A 26475-nucleotide genomic window follows, 5' to 3' on the forward strand; every position below is an offset into this window, starting at 1 on the left:
GGACTGCGACATTCCGCCTGAATTACTTTGAGCAGGGTTTACAACTGCTGGGAACAGCCCTAAGTAAATTGGTGTAAAAACAAAGCTTTGTATAGGACACATTGCTCGGGTTTGCGCATTTACGGGCTCGGGAGGAACAATCAGCGAGGGTTATTTGAAAAAGCAAGTTGTGATCCGTGGAAGAGAGATGAAGAAGAATTAAAAGATTACAGCACAAAAAAGGTCTGAAGATCAAATGGAAGACTTGTTCACAGCTTTATGCCACAGTCACACTGTACATTCGCCACATTTCTGGGCTATGGTTTTAGTGTAAATTGTCTCCCCAGAACATCCAATATCATTGCAACTCTCAATGGTATCAAACATCTCAGCACTCATTTCTCTTAGAATGAAAAGACCTGGGCCAATGTTTCTAATTATTGTGGAGTCCGAAGTTAGACATCGTAAACATGAAATAATTAATCCAAAAGGAAACTCACAAAAAAACTTTAACATTCAAGAGTGGTTTGAATGTGGAACTTGCACACAATGGGCAATGCCTAATAAGACTTCTGACAGACGTTAGGGCAGGTGAGCACCCAAAATAATACCAATATCACCACTTTTAGTGAAACTCATAGCCAGTTTCTATAGGTTATCAAAGAACATCATGAAGAATGTAAAGAACCTTAACTCCTTAAAGCCATTGTGAAGTGCATGTAAATCATAGAAAAGTAGTTCTTACATTTTTTTAAAACTGTTTGAGATTGAAACCAAACCACACTAGAGATATTAACCACTTGGGATATTTTGAGCAGTCACAAGTATTAATCTAGTTCAGAAAATATGAAATGAACTTGTCAAAAACAATCAGAACCTCTTACAAAGTTCTGTCACATTTTTTCTGTAGTTGGGCATTCACACAATTGAATGCAGATCTAAACATTGGCTTGATTTGAGCAATTTCTCAAGAATGTGATATTCTGTAATCTTCAGAATGCTTCTTCTCATACTTCTACATAGACAGCCATGGCTGTCTCATTCATTACCTGTCAATTCTCTATTATTTCAGGTGCAGCAGCTGCAGCTAAAGCTGCTAAATATGGAGGTAAATCTACTTACTATTCACTGTTATGCATAATTGTTAAATTATCTTTGAGGACCAAGAAAAGCCACATTTCAGTTAAAAAGAAAAGAATTTTCCTGCAGTATGTAATGGTGATGTGAGAAGCACTTCCACTTTAGTAACCTATACTTTGCTAATTTTTGGAACATCACATCAGCCAAATGATCAGACAGAACCAGTAACACAAGGCAGTAAACATCATGAACATTCATTGATGGGATTTGGCCAATATTATATGGTTTCAATGTTTCCCAAAATTAGTGTTGAGCAGTGCCCAGTTTACAAGTTTACAGTCAAAACATTTTAGTGAAGTTAGTGTTGGCAAGGACAACAATGTTTCATTCTTCTTTTAAAAAAGTGCCATCTGACGTTTTATATGCAGATAAAGAGGCAGATTGGCCTATATATCTCATCTGTATGATGGTGCCCCAACAATGCAGCACTTCCTTCATTTTTCAGAGAAAGAAAGTGGTTCAGGAGAATAACAATTTGGTTTATGTGTTGAAATGAATGTCTGGAATTAAAAGGGCAACATAATTCCTGGGTTCACATTATTTCATCACTGGCCATAATTTGCCAAAAAAATTTAAAATTGCACTAATTTGACAAAGAAATGATGCACTGTTTCCAATTATTAAATTGTTATTTCAAATGGGATGTTGGCTGTTATTGTAAAGGGATTGGAGTATAAGCGTTGCTGCAATTGCATAAGATGTTGGTGAAGCTAATTTTGGTCTTCTTATTTGAGGAAGGATGTGGTGGATTTGGAGGCAGTTCAGAGGGGGTTCACCAGTTTGATTCAGGGGATGAAAGGGTTGACACATGAAGAGAGATTAAACAGTTTGGATGTATACTCGCTGGAGTTCAGAAGAATGAGAGGGGATCTGATCAAAGTATTAACATTTTAAAAGGGATTGATAAAGTAAATGTAGACCAAATGTTTCCTGTTATGGGGCAATCTAAAACAAGAGGTCACAGGTATAGGTTGAAAGGCAATAGATTTACAAATGAGATGAGAAGGAACGAGTTCTCGCAGAAGGTGGTGAATTTGTGGAACTCGCGCCCATGGCATGGTGGAGTCTGAATCATTGAATAGTTTCAAGAAAGGGATAGATACATTTCTAATAAAAAAAAAAGAGATAAAAGGAAAATGGGGAACAAGTGAGAAGGTAGATTTGAGACCTGGGAGAGATCAGCCATAATCTAATTGAATGGTAGAGTAGGCAGGAAGGGTTGAATTTGCCTACTTCTGCTCCTAATTCCTATGTTTCTCTGTTCAACATAGGTCTTGGCGTGGGTGTGCAGCCTGGCTTTGGAATTGGTGCACAGCCTGGCGCTGGATTAGGTGCACTTCCTGGCGCTGGATTAGGTGCACTTCCTGGCTTCGGAGTGGGTAAATAACTGTCTTTGAAAGACATTTTTTTCCATTAAATTCTTTCAAAAATGTACAACTCTGTCCCATCTCAATTCTGTGCAAATTGAATTATCAAATGCAGGGAGATATTAATATAAAAAGCAAAAGGAAAATAACTGCAGGTATAGGAAGGTTGACAGGTCAGAGTTCACAAGTCTGTTAAAAGAACATGTTAATATTCTGATTTGCTGGGGATTTCTACATCTGTGTTCCTAGCTTGGCATATTCTTTTCCATTAAAGTGAAGACAATAGCAAAACATCTGGAATAACAAGATTGCTATTATCTGGCATAGTGGTACTTAGGCAACTTCTACCCCTTAAATAACTTGCATTGGTGCATTAAAAAATAAATGATTCAACTTTTCTCCAGTCCAATAGTTAACTCGAGAGTCTTTTCAGTGAAGAATATTTGCATTTGTTCACCAAATCACTGCAAACAAAGCATCCTGATTTGATATTGTTTGTAGCCTGATAATGCTCAATTTACTAAGATTATAGATTTTGTCCTAAGCACACAATGTACCAAAACTTTCCAATACAAATTTACCGGGGTGTTCATATAAATGGTATACACTTCCCAAGAAGATCCTAAGATACTTCAGAGTTTTCAGATTCTTTATTCAAATAAGACAGGTATTTTCTAAAACATTTTTCCTCTCTGTGTGGCTACAATTATCTGTTGAAATCTGCTAAGTTTGAAGACATTATAAATGTGAGATTTCAGTATTTTTTTCATCATTAGTTTAAACTTACTACAATCTAACATAAGCAAAACAGTGCCATTCTATTTGACTGTCACACTTACTTACATATCATAGGTTCTGATTAATTGATTCCTTGGTTGTTGTGGGGGATGGTGACCTATGTTGGAAGAGGGGTGAGCAGTACTTGGATGTCAATGAACTGTATTGGGGGTACAGGATTGCTATGTCAACAGGTGAGCTCTGTGGCAATTGGGTTGTTTTTAATGCGAGCTTCGACATACAGCAAGTATTTGACATATGGCATATTCATCAACTCCTACTGCTTATACCAGACCCATTCTTGAGAACGGGACATGCTTATAATGGGCAATGTCTGATAGGATTTCTGACAGACTTTAAGGCAAGTGAGTACCCAAAATAATGCTTAGTCAAGTTCTATAGGTCAGCAAAGAATACCATGAAGAGTGTAAGGAACCTGAACACCTTAATTTGAAAACCACAGTTAAGTACTTGCAAAACATTAAAAACACGGTTCTTATAATTTTTTTTAAAAGAACTGTTAGGATTTGAAACCAAACTGCGCTACTTGGGATATTTTGAGCATTTACAAATATTAATCTAGTTCAGAAAATATGAAACAAACGTGCAAAGACGGTCTTAAGAAATTCTGTGAAAATTCTTCTGTAATTGTACATTCACCCAATTGAATGCAAAGCCCAACATTAGCTTGATTTAAGTAATTTCTCTGGACTGCGATGTTTTGTGAATTTCAGAATGTTTCTTGTCATATCTCTATATAGATAGTCATGGCTGTATTATTATTTGTCAATTTTCTATTAATTCAGGTGGAGCTGCTGCATCTAAAGCTGCTAAGTATGGAGGTAAATCTAACACTGACATATTCACTCCTCTACATAGCTGTTAAATTAATATCATTGAGGATTAGGAAAAGCCAAAATTTAGATTAAAGTGAAACCAATTTTCCTGCTATATGTAATGACTACATGAGAAGCACTTCCTCATTAGTGACCTATACTTTGCTAATTGTTGGAACATCACATCAGGAAAATTATCAGGCAGAATTAGTAAACAGTGAGGCTGTAAACATCATGAGTATTAATTGATGGGGCTTGAACCTTTATTATATGTTGTCATTTTTTCCAAAATTAGTGTTGTATAGTGTCCAGTTTACAAATGTACAGTTGAAACATTTTAGTGATGTTAATGTTGGCATGGACAGCGGAATCTTTGGATAATGCATATAAATATGATAAACATTTTATCATTTTATCCAAAAGATGGCATTTCCAATAATGCAGCACTTCCTCAATTTTTCACAGAATAAAAGTAGTTCAGGAGAATAACAATTTGGCTTAAGTGTTGAAATGAATATTGGAATTAAAAAGGCAGCACGATTCCTGGGTTTGCATTATTTCATCATTGGTCATAATTTGCCAAAAAATCCCAAATTTGCACTAATTTGATAAAGAAATGATTCATTCATTGTTTCCAGTTATTGACTTATTGTTATCTCAATATAGGTCTTGGTGTGGGTTTGCGGCCTGGCATTGGTGTAGGTGTGCAGCCAGGTGCTGGAATAGGAGTTCAGCCTGGCATCGGAGTGGGTAATTTACAGTCTTCTTAAAAGATTTTTTTCTCCATTATTCTCTTTCTAAATCTGTCTCATCCCAACTCTATGCAAATGAAAGTATGATGTGGAGATGCTGGTGTTGAACTGGGATAAGCACAGTAAGAAGTCTCACAATACCAGGTTAAAGTCCAACAGGTTTATTTGGTAGCACAAGTCACAAGCTTTTGGAGCGCTGCCCCTACATCAGGTGAATGGGAGTTCTGTTCACAAACAGGGCATATAAAGATACAAACTCAATTTTCAAAATAATGGTTGGAATGTGAGTCTTTCCAGGTAATCAAGTCTTAAAAGGTACAGACAATGTGAGTGGAGAGAGGGTTAAGCACAGGTTAAAGAGATGTGTACTGTCTCCAGCCAGGACAGTTAGTGAGATTTTGCAAGCGTGGGAGTCAAATAGCGTGACATGAACCCAAGATCCTGAGTAAGGCTGTCCTCATGTGCAGAACTTGGCTATCAGTCTCTGCTCAGCGAATCTGCGTTGTCGTGTGTCGTGAAGATCACCTTGGAGAACGTAACTTGAAGATCAGAGGCTGAATGCCCATGACCACTGAAGTGTTCCCCAACAGGAAGAGAACACTTTTGCCTGGTGATTGTCGAGCGGTGTTCATTCATCCGTGTCATGGCATCTGCATGGTCTCCCCAATGTACCATGCCTTGGGACATCCTTTTCTGCAGCGCATCAGGTAGACAACATTGGCTGAGATGATGGTATCAGTGTCGATGATCTGGCAGGAGGTTGCTGTGGCAGAGTTGTGTGGTGTCGTGGTCACTGTTCTCCTGAAGGCTGGGTAGTTTGCTACAGACAATGGTTTGTTTGAGGTTGTGCGGTTGTTTGAGGGCAAGAAATGGGGATTTGGGGATGGCCTTGGTGAGATGTTTGTCTTCATCGATGACATGTTCAAGACTCCGGAGAAGATGTCGTAGCTTCTCCGCTCCGGAGAAGTACTGGACGATGAAGGGTACTCTGTCCGCCGTGTGCCATTTGTCTTCTGAGGAGGTTGGTGCGGTTTTTCGCTGTGGCGCGTCGGAACTGTCAATGAGTTGAGTGCCGTATCCTATTCTTATGAGGGCAACTTTCAGCGTCAGGTGGTGTCTGTTGCGATCCACCTCATTTGAACAGATCCTTTGTACATGGAGGGCTTGTCCATAGGAGATGGCTTCTTTAACTTGTTTAGGGTGGAAGCTGGAGAAGTGGAACATTGTGAGATTATCCGTGGAATTGCAATATAGTGCAGTGCTGAGGTGACCGTACTTGATGGAGATGCTTGTGTCCAAGAATGCAACCAGTTCCAGAGAGTAGTCCATGGAGAGTCTGATGGCGGGATGGAATTTGTTGATGTCATCATATTGTTTCAGTAATTGTTCACCATGAGTCCAAAAGGAAGAAAATGTCATTGATGTATCTAATGTATAGCATTGGTTGAAGGTCCTGTGCGGTGAAGAGGTTTTGTTCGAACCTGTGCATGAAGATGTTGGCATATTGAGATGCGAATTTGGTCCCCATGGCTATTCCATGTGTTTGAATGAAGAATTGGTTGTTGAAGGTGAAGACATTGTGGTCCAGGATGAAGCAGATGAGTTTTAAAACTGCATCTAGAGATTGGCAGTTGTCGGCATTGAACACTGAGGCAGTTGCAGCAATGCCATTGTCATGGGGATGCTGGTATAGAGTGCCAAGATATGCTGAGAGACTTTGCCATTGCACCTCTCTCACACTCCTCAACCACTTGATACACCAGCTCTACAGCAAACGTCGCATCCTCAAAATCAAGGTAGAGTCCATATTCTCAACTTGTGCTCAGGACACAGACCAACTGTGAAACTCTGCCAAGCAGACTAGACAAAAGAACTATGCCATCTGTACGCACACCAAGAACAGGAAGTTTGAGAAACTCGGCATCACCACCAGCAGCAACCAAGCTCCCCCCAGTACCACAGTAGTAAACAGTATCACAGCAGGGAAGTCCATTGTCAACTTGTCGGACTACACACTTTAACCAGATGAAATCAGAGTTCTCAGACGAGGGCTCAATTTCTGCCCAATACCAAAATAGACCCCATCAGTCTCGCAGCAGACAGAGGAATTCATCAGGCAAATCAGCCACAAACCCCAAGAGGCTAACAGCGAACACAACGAGAAAGCCAATGAACAGACTGAGATCCGCAGTGCAGCAATTGAAGAGGAAGAGTTGAATTGGACTGCTGTAGAAGCCTGCTGGCCTCGACTCGACATGTATGCCCAAGCCATCAGGAGGTGTGGCAATGCTAAATTCATCAGACACACTCAAGACAGCCCAAACATCACCCAAGCACAACGTATCGCCATCTGCGCTCTCAAGACCAACTGCAACATTGTCATCAAATCAGCAGACAAAGGAGGGGCCATCGTCATACTGAACACAATGGATTATTACCAAAAAAAGTCTACCCGCAACTGAAAACGACGAACACTACAGACAGTTACACACAGATCCAAAGAACACACCTATCAACTCAACAGACTGATCAAGATCTTTGATGTGGAGATGCTGGCGTTGGACTGGGGTAAACACAGTAAGAAGTCTCACAACACCAGGTTAAAGTCCAACAGGTTTATCTGGTAGCAAAAGCCACTAGCTTTCTGAGCACTTGCTGCTCCTTCGTCAGGTGAGTAAAGCTACCATTAAAGAAGCCATCCCCTATGGACAAGCCCACCGTAGACACAAGATCTGCTCAGATGAGGCGATCACAACAGACACCTCCTGACGCTGAAAGATGCCCTGAAAAGATGATTAACAGTTCCGATGCACCATAGCGGAAAACCACACTGACCTCTTCAGAAAACAAACACGGGACACGATGGACAGAGTACCCTTCGTCATCTAATACTTCCCCTGAGTGAAGAAGCTATGGCATCTTCTCCAGAGCATTCAACATGTCATCAATGAAACCGAACATCTCGCCAAGGCCATCCCCACACTCCCACTTCTTGCTTCAAGCAATGCACAACCTCAAACAGACCATTGTCTGCAGCAAACTATGCAGACTTCAGGAGAATAGTGATTATGACACCACACAACGCTGCCACAGCAACCACGGCATGATCTGCCAGATCATTCATACGGTTGCCATCATCTCATGTGAGAACACCATCCACCAGGTACAGAGTATATACGCTTGCAACTTGGCCAACGTTGTCTTCCTGATGCACTGCAGGAAAGCATGACTCGAGGCATGGTACATTGGGGAGACCATGCAGACGCTATGACAACAGATGAATGAACACCGCTCGACAATCACCAGGCAAGAGTGTTCTCTTCCTGTTGAGGAACACTTCAGTGGTCATGGGCATTCGGCCTCCGATCTTCAGGTGAGCATCCGCCAAGGCGGCCTTCGCAACACATAATAATGCAGAGTCGCTGAACAGAGACTGGTAGCCAAGTTCCGCGCACATGAGAACAGCCTCAACCAGGATCTTGGGTTCATGTCACACTATCTGTAACCCCTACGACTTGCCTGGGCTTGCAACATCTCACTGACTGTCCTGGCTGGAGACAATACACATCTCTTTAACCTGTGTTTAACGCTCTCGCCACTGACATTGTCTGTACCTTTAAGACTTGATTACCTGGAAAGACTTGCATTCCAACCATTATTTTGTAAATTGAGTTTGTGTCTTTATGTGCTCTGTTTGTGGGCAGAACTCCCTCTCATCTGATGAAGGAGCAGCACTCCAAAAGCTTGTGGCTTATGCTACCAAATAAACCTGTTGGACTTAACCTGGTGTTGTGAGACTTCTTACTGTGCAAATGGAAGTATCCACCGTAGAGTGAAATTAATATCAAAATTAAAAGAAAAATAATTGCAGATAGCTCCATTCGTCAAGGATGTAGTATGACCTGGTCAATGGATTGTAATTAATAAGCCTGTTAAAAGAACATTGTACTGCTCTGAATGAATAGGGCTTTACATGCCTGTGTTACCAGCCTAGCATATTCCTTTCTATTAAAATGAATCGAATGAATATCATTATAGAATTGTTACAGTGCAGAAGGGGGCCATCCAGCACATCATGTCTGCACTGGTTCTCCAGATGAACATAATGACTTAGTACCATTCTCCTGCCTTTCCCTCGTAGTAGGAACAGGGTCATAATTTCAAAATTGAGATTTTTTATTACACTAAAATATTCTGAATTATGGAACCAAGGTAGATTGACTTAAGATACAGATCAGCTATGATCTCTTGGTATTCTCCGTCTTACACATCTTATGAATGAAATGCTTTTTCATTTCAACAGGATGATCTTTCACCGTGGGCCAAATCCAGTCACCATTGATTAAAAGCTCTTTGAAACAAATGTTAAACAAAATGTGTAGAGTAGCTGAATCAAAGTCCATTCGGTGAATCTACAGCACAAGTGGGCAGCACAGTGGTTAGCACTGCTGCTTCACAGTGCCAGGGATCTGGGTGACTGTGTAGAGTATGCACGTTCTCCTGTGTCTGCATGGGTTTCCCCCAGGTGCCCTGGTTCCCTTCTATCATCCAAAGATGTGCACATTAGATGGATTGGCCACACAAAGTTGTCCCTTCATGTCCCAAGATGTGTAGGTTAGGGTGATTAGAGGGGAAAATATGTGGGGTTATGAGGATAGGACCTGGATGGGATGCCCTGTCGAAGAGCTAGTGCAAACTTGATGGACTTAATGGCCTCCTTCAGCACTGTCAGGATTCTATAAAACAGCCACAGGTACCTACATGTCACTGGATGTGACTCATTGATTTTCCCTGGCAGATAGGAAGGGAGGGTTGGGGGGCAGAGCTGAGCTAAGCTGTGTTGAGGGGGAAGTGAGTTGCACTGGAGGAGTGTGAGCTATGTTAGGAGGGGTTGAACTGTATCACTAGGTTAGATGAGCTGTGTTAGAAGCAGATAAGTTGTGTCTTGGGGGATAAATCAGTTCTGTCAGGTGGTGATTTATGTTGGAGGTTTGAGGGACATGATGAGTAATGTTACAGTTGCCATTGTGCTTTGACACTCCACCTGATTTACTTAGAGCTACACTCCTGAGCAGGCTTTAAGCCCATTTTGGAACACCTTGAAAGAAATAGGGTAGGTTTTGGGCATACTGCCTAAATTTGAGCATTTCAGGTCTGGGAGGGGTGGACCATCTACAAGGGCTCCCAAATACCATTTCTTGGGGATCAGAAGTTCCTGGTTCCATTGTAAATCAGCTTCCAGGAACTTTCAATGCCTTCGTGACGCTCGATAGCAGTAAACGTGTTAGTGTTCATCCAAAAGGGAGTTCACAATAAATGTTTTTATCCAGAGCGTGGTTTGAATGTGGAATTTGATACTAATGTGAGTATTTGTGGCAATGACATTTAAAGAAAAGTAGATAAACACAATGGGGAAGAAAACGAACATCCTGAACATACTATAGTTAGCACAAGCTTTACGCGGCATATACATGTTCATTAATTCCCACCAGATAGTTCTTGTGAATGGACTTGCTTGCAATGTTCCATGTGACATGTGACATGTGACAGAATTTGGGGTAGATAAATGTCCAAAACCACTGTCATCACTTTTAGGCATTCTTAGGCAAGCTATATATATATGGAACATTAACTTGAAAGCCACTGCTAGGTACTTGTAAAATAATATTTAGAACAAATCCTGTTTGGAACTAAAATGGTACCAAGCTCCCACACATCTTGGGATATTTGAGACTTCAAGGAGTATTAATCTAGTTTTAAAATATTGATCAAATTTGCCAAAGATAGTCAAAACCTCTTAAGAAATTGTTAGTCGCAAGTAGCTGGGCATTCATGCAATTAATAGAATTCAAAAGTCAATCTTGGTTCAATTTAAACGATTTGTCAGTGAAGAAAATATCCAAAAAAAAGCATTTCCTCAGGAATGTCTTGTTGTTGTACTCTTCAGAATTTGTATGCAGAGTTTGAGCTGAATCATTATCCGTCAATTCTCATTGCAGGTGGAGCTGCTGCATCTAAAGCTGCTAAATATGGAGGTACATTCTTCTTCTTTGATCTACATAACTGTCAAATTATCTTTGAGAAACAAGAAAAGTCAATTTAAACGTCAAGGAAATGGGAATTTTCCTGCTATGTCTATATGCAAGAAGCATTTTCATATTGGTAACCTATATTTCATCAATTCTTGGAAGTCACATCAGCTAAATGATCTAGCACAAGCATTAGCATGAGGTAGAAAACATCATAAGCATTCATTAATGGGGTTTGAACCTTTATTGCGTAATTTCAATTTTTTTCAAAATTTGTGTTGAATAGTGTTCAGTTTATAAATATGCAGTCAAACAATTTTAGTCATATTAGTGCCAGCAAGAACAGCAGAATGCCTTGTTCTTCTGTGGGTAGTGTTGTTGGACCTTTCATGTAACCAGGCAGATAGACCTTCAAATCTGACACCTCTAACAGTGCAGCACCACCTCAATTTTACATAGGAGAAAAATAGTTCATGATAATAACAGTTTGAACAAAGAACAAAAATCAGCCCATTTACATTACCAGGGACGCCCCAATGCTAATGACCCTTATTTAAATGGATCTCCTATATCCACCCATCTCCAACTCAGTCATGTGCCTGTCTAAGTTACTCTTAAAGGACTCTAGCGTGTTTGCCTCCACCACCTTACTTGGCAGAGCATTCCATACCCCCACTACCCTGTGTGAAAAACCTCCCTCTAATTTCTGTGTTGTACCTCTCCCCCCTCACCTTAAGTCCATGGCCCCTTGTCCTACGTGTCTCTGTCATAGGAAATAGCTTACCTGTTTACTCTATCTATACCCTTCATAATCTTATATACCTCTATTAGATCCCCCCTCAGTCAGCGTCTTTCAAGGGAGAAGAGCCCCAATTTCTTCAATCTTTCCTCATACCCCAGTCCTTCCATACCAGGCAACATCCTGGTAAACCTCCTCTGCACTCTCTCCAGAGTCTCCACGTCCTTCCGGTAGTAAGGCGACCAGAACTGGATACAATACTCCAAATGCGGCCTAATCAACGTTCTGTACAACTGCAACATTAGATTCCAGCTCTTATATTCTATACCCCTTCCTATAAAGGCTAACATACCATAGGCTTTCTTCACCACACTCTCCACTTGCACTGCCACCTTCAAAGACTTGTGCACTTGCACCCCCAGGTCTCGCTGCGATTCTATACTGCTTACGGGCCTACCCTTTATCATATAACTTCCCCCTACATTATTCTGGCCAAAATGCATCACCTCACATTTATCCGGATTAAACTCCTTTTGCCACGTATCTGCCCAATCAACCAGCCTATCAATATCCCGCTGTATTGCCAGACACTGCTCCTCACTGCCCACCAATCCAGCCATCTTGGTGTCATCAGCAAATTTGCTGATTACACCACCTACTCCCTCTTCCAAATCATTTATATACACAACAAAGAGAAGAGGTCCCAGTACTGAGCCCTGCGGCACACCACTAATGACAGACCTCCAGCTAGAAAAAGACCCCTCCACTACTACTCTCTGACTCCTCTTTGCAAGCCAGTTCTCTACCCACCTAGATACCTGACCACATATCCACATTTGCCTTAAGTGTTAAAGTAAATGTCTGGAATTAAAAAGGCAACATGATTCTTGGTTTCACATTACTTCACCATTGGCCACAATTGGCCTAAAAATCCCAAATTTTATAATAAATGATTCTTTATTTCCAATTATTAAATTCCTTGTAATCTCATTGTAGGTCTTGGATATGGTGCTGGGTTAGGTGTGCGACCAGGCACTGGAATAGGAATCCAGCCTGGCATCGGAGCAGGTAATTTACTTTCTTTTAAAGACATTTTCCTCCATTAAACTCTGCATATCACACTGCTTTTTTAACAATGCTCTCACACACACTTATTCCATTTTTCTTTTTAACTTGTTATTCAAGTGCCTGCATTTCAGCTTGCTATCTACAGTATAAACAACCCTCTACAACCATCCTCTGGCTTCCATCATCAAGTAAAAAGTCTGACAACACCAGGTTTTAGTCCAACTGATTTATTTGATAGTAAACGCACAAGCTTTCGAGGTTTCCCTCTTCGTCTGTGTTGATATGCGCAATCTTCTTGGAGATCCTCTCTACTTGGATCCGGCAGTTTGCGGTGTCGATAGTAGTCACTGTGTTTACCCCAGTCCAACGCCGGCGCATCCACATCATGACTACTATCGACACTGCAAACCGCCAGATCCAAGTAGAGAGGATCTCCAAGAAGATTGCGCATATCGACACAGACGAAGAGGGAAACCTCGAAAGCTTGTGCGTTTACTATCAAATAAGTCGGTTGGACTAAAACCTGGTGTTGTCAGACTTTTTACTGTGTTTACCCCAGTCCAACGCCGGCACATCCACATCATGACATTCCATCATCAAGCCAATTTTGTATCCACTTAGCTACCTCACCCTGGATCCTGAGAGATTTAACTGTATGTAACAACCTACCATGTGGTATCTTGTCAAAGGCCTTGTTTAAGTCCATGTAGACAACATCACCTGCACTGCCCTCATCCACCTTCTTGGTCACCATCAAAAAACTCAATTAAATTTGTGAGACATGATTTTCCACTCAAAGCCATGCTGACTGTCCCTAATTAGTCCTTGTGTCTCTAAATGCCTGTAGGTTCTATCTTTCAAAATATCTTACAACAATTTACCCTCCACAGGTGTGAGGCTCACTGGCCTGTAGTTCTCATTGTGTTTGAATCTACCACATTTGAAGGCATTAAATAAAGCATTTGAGTGAAAGCAAAACAATGCAATCTTATTTGAAAGTCACAAAAAGATGCATATGCTGAAGCTTGGATTTCAGGGTTTCGTTCTGACCCTCTGCTGCCTGCCTATCTAATCCACCTATGTTAATAGCCAGATCAATAGAATAATAATGTTTTAAAACATCTATTATAGCCTGAGGCAAAACCAAACCTCAAGATACTTTGAGATTTCACAAATATCAGTCTTGTTCAACATGTATTAAAATTAACTTGCCAAAGACAGTTAGAACCTCAAGAAATTCTTAGTTACAAATTTTAAGCAGCTAGCCACTCACCCAATGAAATTCAGAGGACTGTGTTTGCTTAATTTAAGTGAATTTGTCTTAAATGTGGAAAACTTCAGAAAAATTATAACTTAGGATTGCTCAGTTGTTGTTAATTTTCAGAATGCTTCTGGTCAGCCTTCATAAAGCTTATTTTAGCTGCATCATTACCTGTTGATTTTCTGTTGTTACAGGTGGAGCTGCTGCATCTAAAGCTGCAAAATATGGAGGTAAATGCTCTTACCTCTGACATATTCACTGTTCTGCTTGGCTATCAAATTATTATTACATCTTTGAAGATAGATGAAGCCATCTTCATATTAAAGAGAAAGGTATTTTCATGCTATATGCAGACCCGGAATTTCCTGGCTCCCCGGCATCAAATTTGGGGAATATTCCAAAGATGCACTGGGAAATCCTTCTTCCTAGGTAAATCCTCATATGATAATTATCCAGAAGTGCTAACTTCATCTGGGCAATACACTGTGCTGGGAATTATCGACAAAACAATTTAATCACTAATTTCAGATGGTTCTACCAATTATACACCAATAGTACTCAGAAAGAGTTAGAAGAAACAAAACCATTTATAACTTCAGCATAACTATTTTAAATACTCCAGTCTGCCACATCCTGGTTAATGAACCCTCAGGGTATTCCAAAACCGATCCCCAACCCAACATCCTGTCCCCCCCACCCCTGCTGCGAACAGACCCGATAGCACCTCACCCTGAATCAGCCAAATTCCATCTACTTACCTTCTCCCTGATCTGTCAATTTCACTGGGCCCTTTAAATCAACATGCTTACTGATAGTCAGTTTAGTTAAAAAGGAGTGTGGCTTGTCTGGATTCACACCACGCTGTGGTCTTCAGAGACTCTTTCATTGCAGGGTCCAGTCAGCAAAGGTTTCCGCAAACTTTGTAAGAACAGTTATGTCTGCTTTAAATTCTTGTAATTACAGCAGGTCATGACTTCACGACACTGGGTGCAAGTTATGTCCCACAATGATTACATGTGAGAAGTATTTTCATTTTAGTGATGTATCTTCGTTAATTCTTGGAACACGATGAATCAGGCCCAACTAGTAACATTCAAAAAACATCTTAAGCTAATAGAGTTTGAATCTTTATCACAAGAATGCAATTCTTTCCAAAATTAGTGCTGAGTTTATAAGTACACAGTCAAACCATTTGGTGGTATTATGTTGGCAAGAATATCTCACCGTTGTGTCCATAATATCATAGGATCTTTTATATCTACTTACTTCCCTACTCACCTCCAGTCTCAATTGTTGATAATTCTTTGGTTTTATTTTCTGTCCCTTACTTCCTAAATTTAGCTAGAATGCCTCCACTCACCTCTAACTCATTGATGAAAATAGTAAAAAGTTGGGGCTCCAGTGTAAACCCTTGCAGAACTCCACTCATTGCATCCTGCCAATTGGACAAATAGCCATTTTTGCATACTCTGACAGTTAGCCAATCTCTATCCATGTAAATATGTTACCTTCTATACACTGAGCTTTTATTTTCCACAGTAATTTTTGATATGGCACCTTACCAAATACTTTCAGGAAATTCAAGTACAGTACATCGACAGGCTCCTCTTTATCCACAGCACGTGTTACTCCTTCAAGGAACCCCATTTAATTGGTTAAACATCATTTCTCTTACACAAATTCATGGTGATTCTTTGTGATTACCTTGCATCTTTCTAAGTGCCCAGTTATAATCTCGTTAATGATTTCTAACTACTTTTGATTAACCTTTTAGTCATTCTCTGCTGTTCTTTATGCTCTCACCAATCATCTAACCTGCCCTGCCATATATATGGATTAGGAGCAGGAGTAAGCCATTTGGCCCCTCAAGCTAGCCCAATCATTCATTAAAATCATGGCTGATTTGATTGTAACTTCAGCCTCACATTCCTGCCTACCCACAATAATCTTTCATTCCCTTGTTAATCAAAATTCAAACTCTATTGGCTCAAGATGTTTTAATTACTCACCTTCAAGTTTAATACTTACTCTGACTTCTTCTGTTAACCATGGATGGTGGGTTCTCCCTTTAGAATTTTTCTTGATAGTAGAAATGTACTTATTCTGAGTACTCTAAAATATCTCCTGAAATATCTGTCACTGATACTATATTAATCTATCCTCTTGTTCACTTCAGCTAACTTAGCGTTCATGCCTGCATAATTGCTCTTATTTAAATTTAAAATACTAGTCTTAAACCGTTCTCAGTTTCCAACCAGATGTAAAATTCAATCATATTGTGGTCACTGCTACCTAGAGGTGCCTTTACTCTGAGGTCATTAATTAATTTTGCCACATTACACACCATCAAGTCTAATGTAACCTACTCTCTGGTTCTATGAACTCTTCACCCAGGCTTCTACCGCCAATCTGATTATTCTAGTTTATATTTTGACTTAAAGTCAACCAAGATTATTGCCTTCCCTTCACCACAACAACACCACCACCACCACCCCTCCTTTTTTTTTCTTCTTGTATGTTTTGTCCTATATTGTGCTTACTGTTTAGGAGGCCTGTAGGTCATTCTCTCCAATAACTTCTTTCTTCTTCTATTCCTCATCTCCACTCCAATCGAATGAACATCCGAAACCACGGTCACCTCTAATTATTGCGCCAGTGGCGTCCTTGATTATCGGTGTTATCAGCCTTTACCCAGCTTTCTATTCTTCTTGAATGTCTCATACCCCTCAATATTCAGGACCTAATCCTTGTCATCCTGGAGCCACATCTCTGTAATGGCTGTCAGATCATATTTCTTTGCTTCATTGTGCACTATTAATTTGTTAACTTTGTTATGAAGGCTCCATGCATTCAGACACAATGCCTTTAGTTGTCATCTTTGTACTACCCGATCTCGATTGTTGATAATTCTTTGGGTTTTATTTTGTCCCTTATTTCCCAAATTAGTATCTTCCTCATTACCATGTCTCTACTGTTTTACATTCTACACCTTTCCACATTTGATCCCTTACCCCCACTACTTAACTTAAAACTCTCTGTACTTCACTAGTTATGCAATCACAAGAACTTTAGTCTCAGTATGGTTCAGGTACCCTTTCAATGGTACTTTTTCCAATACTGGCACCAGCGCCCCACAAACTGGAACACATTTTTCACATACCAGTCTTTAATCCATAAAATCAACTCTCTAATTCAAACTGTGCCAATTTGCATGCACTTCAGATTATAAATTGAGAGATTATAACCTTTTGAGTTTCTCCTTTTTAATTTATTATCCAGTTCCTAATATCCTCAGTTAGAACCTCTTTCTTACTTATACCAATGGCATTGGTACCTTTATGGACTACAAAAAAATGGATCCTTACCCTCCTATTGCAAATTCCTCTCTAGCACTGAGCATATCAAAGAATCCCTACTGTGCAGGAGGCCATTCAGCCCAGCAAACCTGCACCGACAACAATCCTATTCAGACACTACCCCTGTAACCCTACATATTTACCCTGTTAATCCCTCTGACACCAAGGGGCAATTTAGCATAACCAACCAACCTAACCCACTCATCTTTGAAGTGTGGAAGGAAATCCACATGGGCGGGGGCGGGGGACGGATATGTGCAAACTCCACGCAGTCACCCAAGGCCAGAATTGAACCCAATCCCTGGCACTGTGAGGCAGCAGTGCTAACCAGTATGCCACCATATCACTCATGTCCTGAACTCTAGCACTAGACAGGCAACACAGCAATCTAGAATTTCACTCTTTGCTGAAAAGAACTGTGTCAATCCCCCTCATTATAATTTACCCTGCTAGAACGACATTTGTTTTTGTATCCTTCCACCCTACCCCACATGTCTGACTTTCTATACCACAATGCCATGGTCAGTTTGCGCATCTACCCTGCAGCCCTTGCCCTAATCCAAACAAGCTGAGAGAACCTCAAGCCTACTGAACAAATGCAAGGGATGATACTCCTGCCCTCTGCATCCTCTTACCTGCCAAACTTGTAGTCACATCCCCTTGTTCATCACCAAATCAAAAGACCCTATCCTAAGTGGTGTGACTTTCTACAGGTTACAGCATTCAGGAAATGCTGCCTCTCCCTGATGTATTATGAAGTATCCAGGTGCTCCCACAACCTTGACACATCACCTGTCCTGCTTTATTCATTACCTAATTATATTATTCACTGATTTATGTTTTTTATATAATTTTATTGACTTTGTCACCAATTTGTGTATTATTTTAAATTTTAAGGCTGGAGTAGATCTTAACCACTTACCAGATGCTCACCAAGCAGCCAGTTCCCTAATAGTAGAATAAGAAACAATTCCTACAAGGTGAACAAGGTAGAAAAACAAAAGGAAATGAACACCTTCTTTGCCAAACTCCTAGTTTGCGTTCATTTGCCAAGGCTACATTAAAAAAACTTGTATTTCTAGCCAACTGAACTGGAGATAGAAAAACCAGATTCAATCATTTGGCTAATTAATTACTCAGCTCTCTGAGCAGAATATATTTACCCTGTCTGAGCTACAAGAAAGAAAGAACTTCAGCCTACCTACAGAGTACTTTCCAATTAGTACTAATTATACACAAGATTAGATTTTAAAAATTTAAGAACAAAGTTAACACTTTAAACTCCCTCAGTCACAAACTCCAAGTATGCACTCTGTTCCTCAGCTATAATCGTTTGCCCTCAGTTTGTCATCTCATTCAAAAGACAACACCTTTGACAATGCAACATTCCTCAATCCTCCATAGGAAATTAATGGTCATAGAGAATAACATCTTGGCTTTAAGTGTTGAAATTAATGGGTAGAATTAAAAAGGCAACATGATGCTGAGTTCCCATTCTTTCACTGTCGGCCACTTTCGGTTAAAAACTCCTAAATTTGCACTTTATGAAGAAGTAATTTATTGTTTCGAGTTGCTAAATTCTTGTTATTGTAATATAGGTCTTGGAGCGGGTGTACAACCTGGCGTTGGAGTAGGTGTACAGCCTGGTGTTGGAGTAGGTGTTCAGCCTGGTGTTGGAGTAGGTGTTCAGCCTCTCATCGGAGTGGGTAATGTACTGTTTTTCAAAAAATATTTTCCTCAGTTATACTCTGTGAAAAGTGTAAATGTCTGCCTCATCCCAATTCTGTGTAAATGGAGATATATATTGCAGAGTGACAATATCAGAAGCAAAAGAAAAAAGCTGCAGATAGCTACATTCATGAAAGATGCAGTATAGGAAATTGATGGATTGGAGTTTATAAATCTGTTTAAAAATCATCAGTCTACTTGTGCCCTGACTGGCTGGGGTTTTCCACTTCTTTGTACACACATGGAATATTCTGTTCTACTAAACTAAATCAAGTGAAAATCGTAGATAGTTGCATGCACCATTTAAAAAAAAATAACAGAACTGGCAATATCAGGTATTGTAGAATTCAAGAGAATTATCACACATTATAGTACATAAGTACATTTCAACATAACTGATTCAAGTTTTCTATGGAGCAGTGAGTGAGGCACTTTGTAATCTCTGTGGCTTCCTTCAGTGAAGAATATTTGCATCTGCTGATTCACCATATTGCAATCAAAATATCCCCATTTGGAATTGTTTGCAATTTAATTACTCTCAATTATTTGACTTGAATTTGGATTTTCTGCTAAGCTCAAGTGTTATCAGAGGTCTCAAAATGTGGAAATGTAAGACTTCCTATCATTTACTGCGTCTTGATATAAACAGCATAAATAAGTTTAAGAAGATCTCCAAGAAACATTTTAAGAGTTTCAGATTCATGGTTAATTTAAAACTGATAGTTACAACTTCCAATGTTATTCCTCTTTGTATTGTTGCATTTGTCTATTTGAATCTAACAAGTCCAAATGTATAACAATGTACAATTTTAGTGATTGCTTATTATCAAATCAAATTTTCTGTCGCGCAGTGTAAAGAAAATAGAGCTTCTTATTTAATTACATATTACTAGTTCTGACTCATTGATTTCCCTTGTTACCTATGTAGGATTACCCTGTCTCTGCATAGCCTTGCAATTATATTCAATCCTAAACTAAGACAGTGATTTTACATCTCCAGCACAGTTGCTTGATACTTAGCTCACCTTTCCTGAAACCATCGCTGATGCCTTAATAGCCTTGAGGGTACTTTCCCAACATTCACACTCATAACCTATTTTGAATTGCCACGGTATACCACTCTCTCACTAAACATAAAAGACAAATACATTAACATTGAATTAATATAGTTTCTTTCTATTTATCCTGTTTGGATCCAGCTCCACTGGGACAGACACACCAAGGACCCTTTGTACCACAGAACTTCCTAGTGTCATGCCAGACATTGAATACTTCCTTGTCAAATTACTCCTTCCAAGGTGTATAACCTCTCACTTTTCAGGGTTAAATTCCACTGTCACTTATCTGCCCATTTGACCATCCTGTCTACATTTTCTTGTAGCCTAGGAAACTCAATCTCACCGTTACCATCCAGCCAATCTTTGTGTCATGCACAAACTTACTAATCCTAGTCATCTATGTCATTTATATAAATGACAAATAATAGGGGGCCTAACACAAATCCTTGTGATATGTCACTGGACACTCTCTTCCAGTCACTAGATGTTTGTGATTTGTAAGTATGTTGGCACCGCACCCTGTGTTTTTGTGGTATTCTTCCACAATTTCACTTTCTGAATCCAACTTTGGATGCAATTGGAGTACGGATATTATACAGTGTAGTATTGCCTTAGTCAGCATCTCTTTCTCCATAGTGTAGCTCCATCCAATATGACCTCAAAGGACCTAGGCTCACTGAACACTTTGGATACTTCTGCAGATGACCCGGGTTCCCTTGGTAGGATGTACCACCCAAAATGTCTCTCCGACGTGCAAATTAGACAGTTCTGCAACTGCATGTCAGTTCTGTGCCATCTTCATTACCCCTTGTTTGAGAAGTTTCTCCTGTATTTCTGAGATCTGGGGTAGGTGGTGGCTCATTAGGTTTGTCTTTACCTGCATTCTGAATATGATTTCTGCTGGTGATGGTAAGCCCATATCCAAAGGTATAATCTCTCAAGTGTAACATGACAATACGGAGAGCTTGTTTTGCTTCCCCAAACCTTGTGATAAGTGTCTTAACTATGTTGTTATATATTAATGTGGTCAGCTCACTTGTAGGGCAAGACAAAGAGATGAAAAGGTTGCATCACAGTGGGTTTCTTAACCATTTAGTTGAGCACCATTAGATAGCTGTTGCTTGCTTACATTCCAGGCTGGATGCGAGGGGAAATGAATGTCTCTGATGATGTCACTGCACACCACGTGACTAATTAAACAAAGATGTATTGGTTGGCAATACATAACACCCCTTCTCCTTAACTTCAATAGTACAACAGCTTATGAAAACTTACCTACTGTGAACATCGGTTACTATTATGATGGCCACAAAGGGCACGGGGTGATCAATAGATCTCCTATAGGCTTTATGGAGTAGGATCTTCCTTACTGAGTGACTGAGCCCTGTGGGAAGTGAGCAGCGGGGGTGGTGTTAAAGCCTGTAACTTCAATCCAGACCAATGTCCTATAGATCTTCAGATATTAAATTGTATGCTATAAACGGTGGAAGCAGCTCTTGCTTGTATTATTACTAAGGGTTTTTAGTGATGGAAGCCTGGCCTTGGTGGAATTATTACTTTGGCGACGAGGAGTAAAAATGAATTTATTTCTCTATTGTTAACCTCCATCATCAAGAACAAACAACTTTTCTCCAGCAAGAAAAAGTGGGTAAGAACATAAGAAATAGGAGGAGAAGTAGACCATCTAGCCCTTCGAGCCTGCCCCACCATTCAATAAGATCATGGCTGATATGAAGTGGATCAGTTCCACTTTCCCGCTTTCTCCCCATAACCCTTAATCCCCTTGCCTACCAAAACCTATCTACCCGCGTCTTAAATATATTTAGCGAGGTAGCCTCCACCACTTCAACGGGCAGAGAATTCCAGAGATTCACCACCCTTTGAGTGAAGAAGTTCCTTCTCAACTCTGTTCTAAACTGCACCCCCCCCCACCTTATCTTGAGGCTGTGCCCTCTACTCCTGCTGTCCTTTCTGAGCGGGAAGAACCTCTCCACCTCTACCCTATCCATCCCTTTCATCATCTTATATGTCTCAATAAGATCCCCCCTCATCCTTCTAAACTCTAACGAGTACAAGCCCAGTCTATTCAGCCTCTCTTCATAGCTCAACCCCCTCAACTCCGGTATCAGCCTAGTGAACCTCCTCTGCACTCCCTCCAAGGCCAAAATATCCTCGTGCAAGTGCGGCGACCAAAACTGCACACAGTACTCCAACTGCGGCCTCACCAGTGCCCTGTACAGTTGCAGCAAGACCTCCCTATTTTTATATTCAATCCCCCTTGCTATGAAGGCCAGCATCCCATTTGCCTTCCTGACCACCTGCTGCACCTGTAGGCTGGGTTTTTGCGACTCATGCACAAGGACCCCCAGGTCCCTCTGCACCGTAGCATGCTGCAGCTTTTCGCCCTGTAAGTAGTAGTCCTTCCTACTGTTATTCCTACCAAAGTGGATAACCTCACACTTGCCAACATTGTATTCCATCTGCCAGGTCCTCGCCCACTCGCTCAGCCTATCTAGATCCCTCTGCAGACTTTCTACACCCTCCACACAATTTGCTGTTCCACTTATCTTTGTGTCATCAGCAAATTTCGACACCTTACACTCGGCTCCCTCCCCCAGATCATCTATATAAATGGTAAATAGCTGAGGCCCCAGCACCAATCCCTGGGGCACTCCACTAGTCACCAACCGCCAATCCGAATAGCACCCATCGACACCTACTCTCTGCCTCCTATTTGACAGCCAATCCCCTATCCATGCTAACACCTTACCCCCAACTCCATGTCCCCTAACCTTCTGTAACAACCTTTTGTGCGGCACCTTATCAAACGCCTTCTGAAAATCGAGAAACACCACATCCACTGGTTCCCCTCTATCCACCGCACTAGACACATGCTCATAGAATTCCAATAAATTCGTCAGACACGACTTTCCCCTAACGAATCCATGCTGCGTCTGCTCTATCAAACAATTCTTAAGATGCCTCTTTGATGACGGATTCATGCATTTTTCCTACAACAGATGTTAAACTAACCAGCCTATAATTCCCTGCCTTTTGCCTGCTACCCTATTTAAACAGCAGCGTAACATTAGCCATTTTCCAATCTTCCAGCACTTTCCCGGAATCCAGCGAGGTTTGGAAAATAATCACCAAGGCATCCACTATCACTCCGCCATTTCCTTCAGAACCCTTGGATGCATTCCATCCGGTCCTGGGGACTTGTCCACCATCAGTCCCTCTAGTCTGTTGAGCACTACCTCTCTAGTAACAATGATCTCATTCAGGCCCTCCACTCCTACCATCTTTCCATTGTTAACACCCGGCAAACTATTCGCGTCCTCCTCCATGAAGACCGAAGCAAAAAAGCTATTCAAGGCCTCAGCCATTTCCTCATCCCCCAGCACTAAATCCCCCATCTCATCCTCTAAGGGTCCAACGTTCACCCTAGCCAGCCTCCTCCTTTTTATATATTTATAAAAACTCTTACTATCCTTTTTTATATTTAGCACTAGCCTAGATTCATACTCTATCCTTCCTTTCTTTATCAACTTCTTCGTCATTCTTTGTTGATATTTAAACCTCTCCCAATCCTCTTCTCGCCTACTACTTTTAGCCACGCTAAACGCATCAGCTTTCAATTTAATACTCTCCTTTATCTCCTTCGATATCCACGGCTGATTATCTCTTCTCCTACGATCCTTCTTTACCATCGGAATAAATTCCTGCTGAGCACCAAGAAAGATCTCCTTAAAGATCCTCCACTGTTCCTCAGCAGTCCTGCCAACCAATCTGCGCCCGCAATCTACATTTGCCAATTCCTCTCTCATCCTACCGTACTCCCCTCTGTTTGAACAAAGGACACAGGTCTGGGATCCTACTTTCTCCTCCTCCATCTGCATCAGAAACTCCACCATACAATGATCACTCTTCCCAAGAGGATCCCTCACAACAAGGTCCCTAATTCTACCTGCTTCATTACATAACACCAGATCTAAGACAGCTCGCTCCCTCGTCGGCTCCAGCACACACTGTTCAAGGAAACTATCCCGGCAGCATTCCAAGAACTCTTTCTCAAGCCCACCGTGTCCAACATGGGTCGACCAATCAATACGTAGATTGAAATCCCCCATAATTATCGCCGTTCCATTCCTGCACGCATCATTTATTTGCGCGTTTATAGCCCACCCCACCTCCAGGTCATTATTTGGGGGCCTATAGACGATACCCACCAGCTTCTTCCTCCCCTTGCAGTTCCTAATCTCCACCCACAATGATTCCATGTTCTGCTCTTTGGCGCCTATATCTTCCCTTACCACCACCCTGATAGTATCCTTAATCAGCAGAGCTACCCTCCCCCCCCACCTTTTTCCTCCCGCCTATCCTTCCTGAACACTTGATACCCCTGGACATTCAGCTCCCAGTCCTTGTCACCTTGCAACCACGTCTCTGTAATGGCCACCAGATCATATCCATTTGTGCTGATTTGCGCCACCAGCTCATTCGCTTTGTTCCGAATGCTTCGTGCATTCAGATAAAGTGTCTTCATCCCAGCCTTCACCTGGACCATATTTGAAGGAACGCTACCAACCTTACTCATGCCCCCTACTCCCTTTATTATTGGGACATCCTTGACCTCTTCCCGTACCTGTACCCTCTCCTTTAACAAAAGAACATAAGAAATAGGAGCAGGAGTAGGCCATCTAGCCCCTCGAGCCTGCCCCGCCGTTCAGTAAGATCATGGCTGATATGTCATGGCTCAGTTCCACATTCCCGCCCTCTCCCCATAACCCTTAATCCCCTTGCCTATCAAAAACCTACCAACCCGCGTCTTAAAAATATTGAGTGAGGCAGCCTCCACCACTTCAACGGGCAGAGAATTCCAGAGATTCACCACCCTTTGAGTGAAGAAGTTCCTCCTCAACTCCGTTCTAAACTGCCCCCCCTTTATCCTGAGGCTGTGCCCTCTAGTCCTACTGTTCTTTCTGAGCAGGAAGAGCCTCTCCTCCTCTATCCTATCCATTCCCATTCAACATCTTATACGTCTCAATGAGATCTCCCCTCATTCTTCTAAACTCTAACGAGTACAAGCCTAGTTTATTCAGCCTCTCCTCATAGTTCAATCCCCTCAACTCCCCTCAACTTTACTTTAGACCCTGTAATTTCACCTACCCTCGCACTATCCCCCCCTCTAATTAGTTTAAAACCCTATCTACAGTCCTAGTTATACGATTCGCCAGGACTCTAGTCCCAGCACGGTTCAGACCAACACCATCCCACCTGAACAGGTCCCACCTGCCCCAATACTGGTGCCAATGCCCCATAAATTCAAAACCATTCCTCCCACACCAATCCCTGAGCCACCCATTCACCTCTTTAATTCTATCTACCCTGTGCCCATCTGCACGCGGTTCAGGTAGTAATCCAGAGATAACCATCTTGTCGGTTCTGCTTTTTAATTCCATTCCCATCTTTTCATACTCCCTCTCCAGATCCTCAGTTCGCATTTTGCCTATGTCGTTGGCACCGACATGCACCACAACGACCGGGTTCTCACCCTCCCACTCCAGGTTCCTCTGCAGCCCAGATGCGACATCCTGCACCCGAGCACCAGGCAGACAACACGCCCTTCTGTGCTCTTTATCATTGTGACAAAAGACAGTGTCTAAACCCTTAACCACACTATCCCCAATTACCACTACATTCCTTTTTACCTTCTCTTTGTCTATGTCCTGTGTCTGCATCACTGTACAGTGTGCAGTTTGCTCATCAACCTCACAGCCCTCATTCTTGTCCACACTGGAAGCAAGAACCTCAAACCTGTTATGCAGATTGAGAGGCTGAGGCATTTGGGTCCCACCCTCCTTCCTCCCCTCCCCACCCTCCCTCCTCCCCTCCCCACCCTCCTTCCTCCCCTCCCCACCCTCCTTCCTCCTCTCAGCAGCCCCCTCTTGTTCCTGACCCTTAGAGTGAGCCAGTCCAGGGGGTGTGGATGTCTCTTGCACCCCATTATCTATGGCACCCTCCCTCCCCCGATGAGCCTCAGTGTCTGAAGCTCAGAGGCCAGCACATCTACTTTGAGCTGGAGCTCCTCCAGCAACCAGCACTTACTGCAGACATGGTCACTGGGAAGGACCCTGGGGTCCACTAGCTCCCACATCATACAGAAACAGCACATCACATGCCCCTCCGTTATTGCCCCTTAGTAATTACTAAACACAGTTTACAAGTCAAACTTACCTGGCCCTTTTCTCCCAAGCCCTTTGATCCTAAGCCCTTGCAGCTCACTCAGCTTCCCTCTCACTCCGCTGCCCGCTCCAGCGAACAACTTTGTACAGTCCTTCATGCCTAGCCTGACCCTTAGACCCTATGATACCAGCAGAAAGAC

The 26475-nt window shown here is 41.7% G+C and overlaps 1 protein-coding gene across 22 annotated transcripts in view; it reads left to right on the forward strand.

Moving 5' to 3' along the window:
• Positions 1-26475, forward strand: part of elna (elastin a) — a 324471-nt gene that overhangs the window by 243325 nt on the left and 54671 nt on the right. For 21 of the 22 annotated variants that reach the window (XM_080210607.1, XM_080210612.1, XM_080210601.1 and 18 more), the window contains 8 exons: positions 1052-1087; positions 2391-2498; positions 4070-4105; positions 4766-4849; positions 10851-10886; positions 12616-12687; positions 14143-14178; positions 18903-19010. In XM_080210607.1, coding sequence (XP_080066733.1) covers positions 1052-1087; positions 2391-2498; positions 4070-4105; positions 4766-4849; positions 10851-10886; positions 12616-12687; positions 14143-14178; positions 18903-19010 — 516 coding nt within the window. The remainder of the gene's footprint in view (positions 1-1051; positions 1088-2390; positions 2499-4069; positions 4106-4765; positions 4850-10850; positions 10887-12615; positions 12688-14142; positions 14179-18902; positions 19011-26475) is intronic. The other variant, XM_080210622.1, reaches the window with a different exon arrangement.

This window comes from Carcharhinus amblyrhynchos, chromosome 23, assembly GCF_965287045.1.
Source record: "Carcharhinus amblyrhynchos chromosome 23, sCarAmb.v2.hapA, whole genome shotgun sequence".
NCBI lineage: Eukaryota > Metazoa > Chordata > Chondrichthyes > Carcharhiniformes > Carcharhinidae > Carcharhinus > Carcharhinus amblyrhynchos.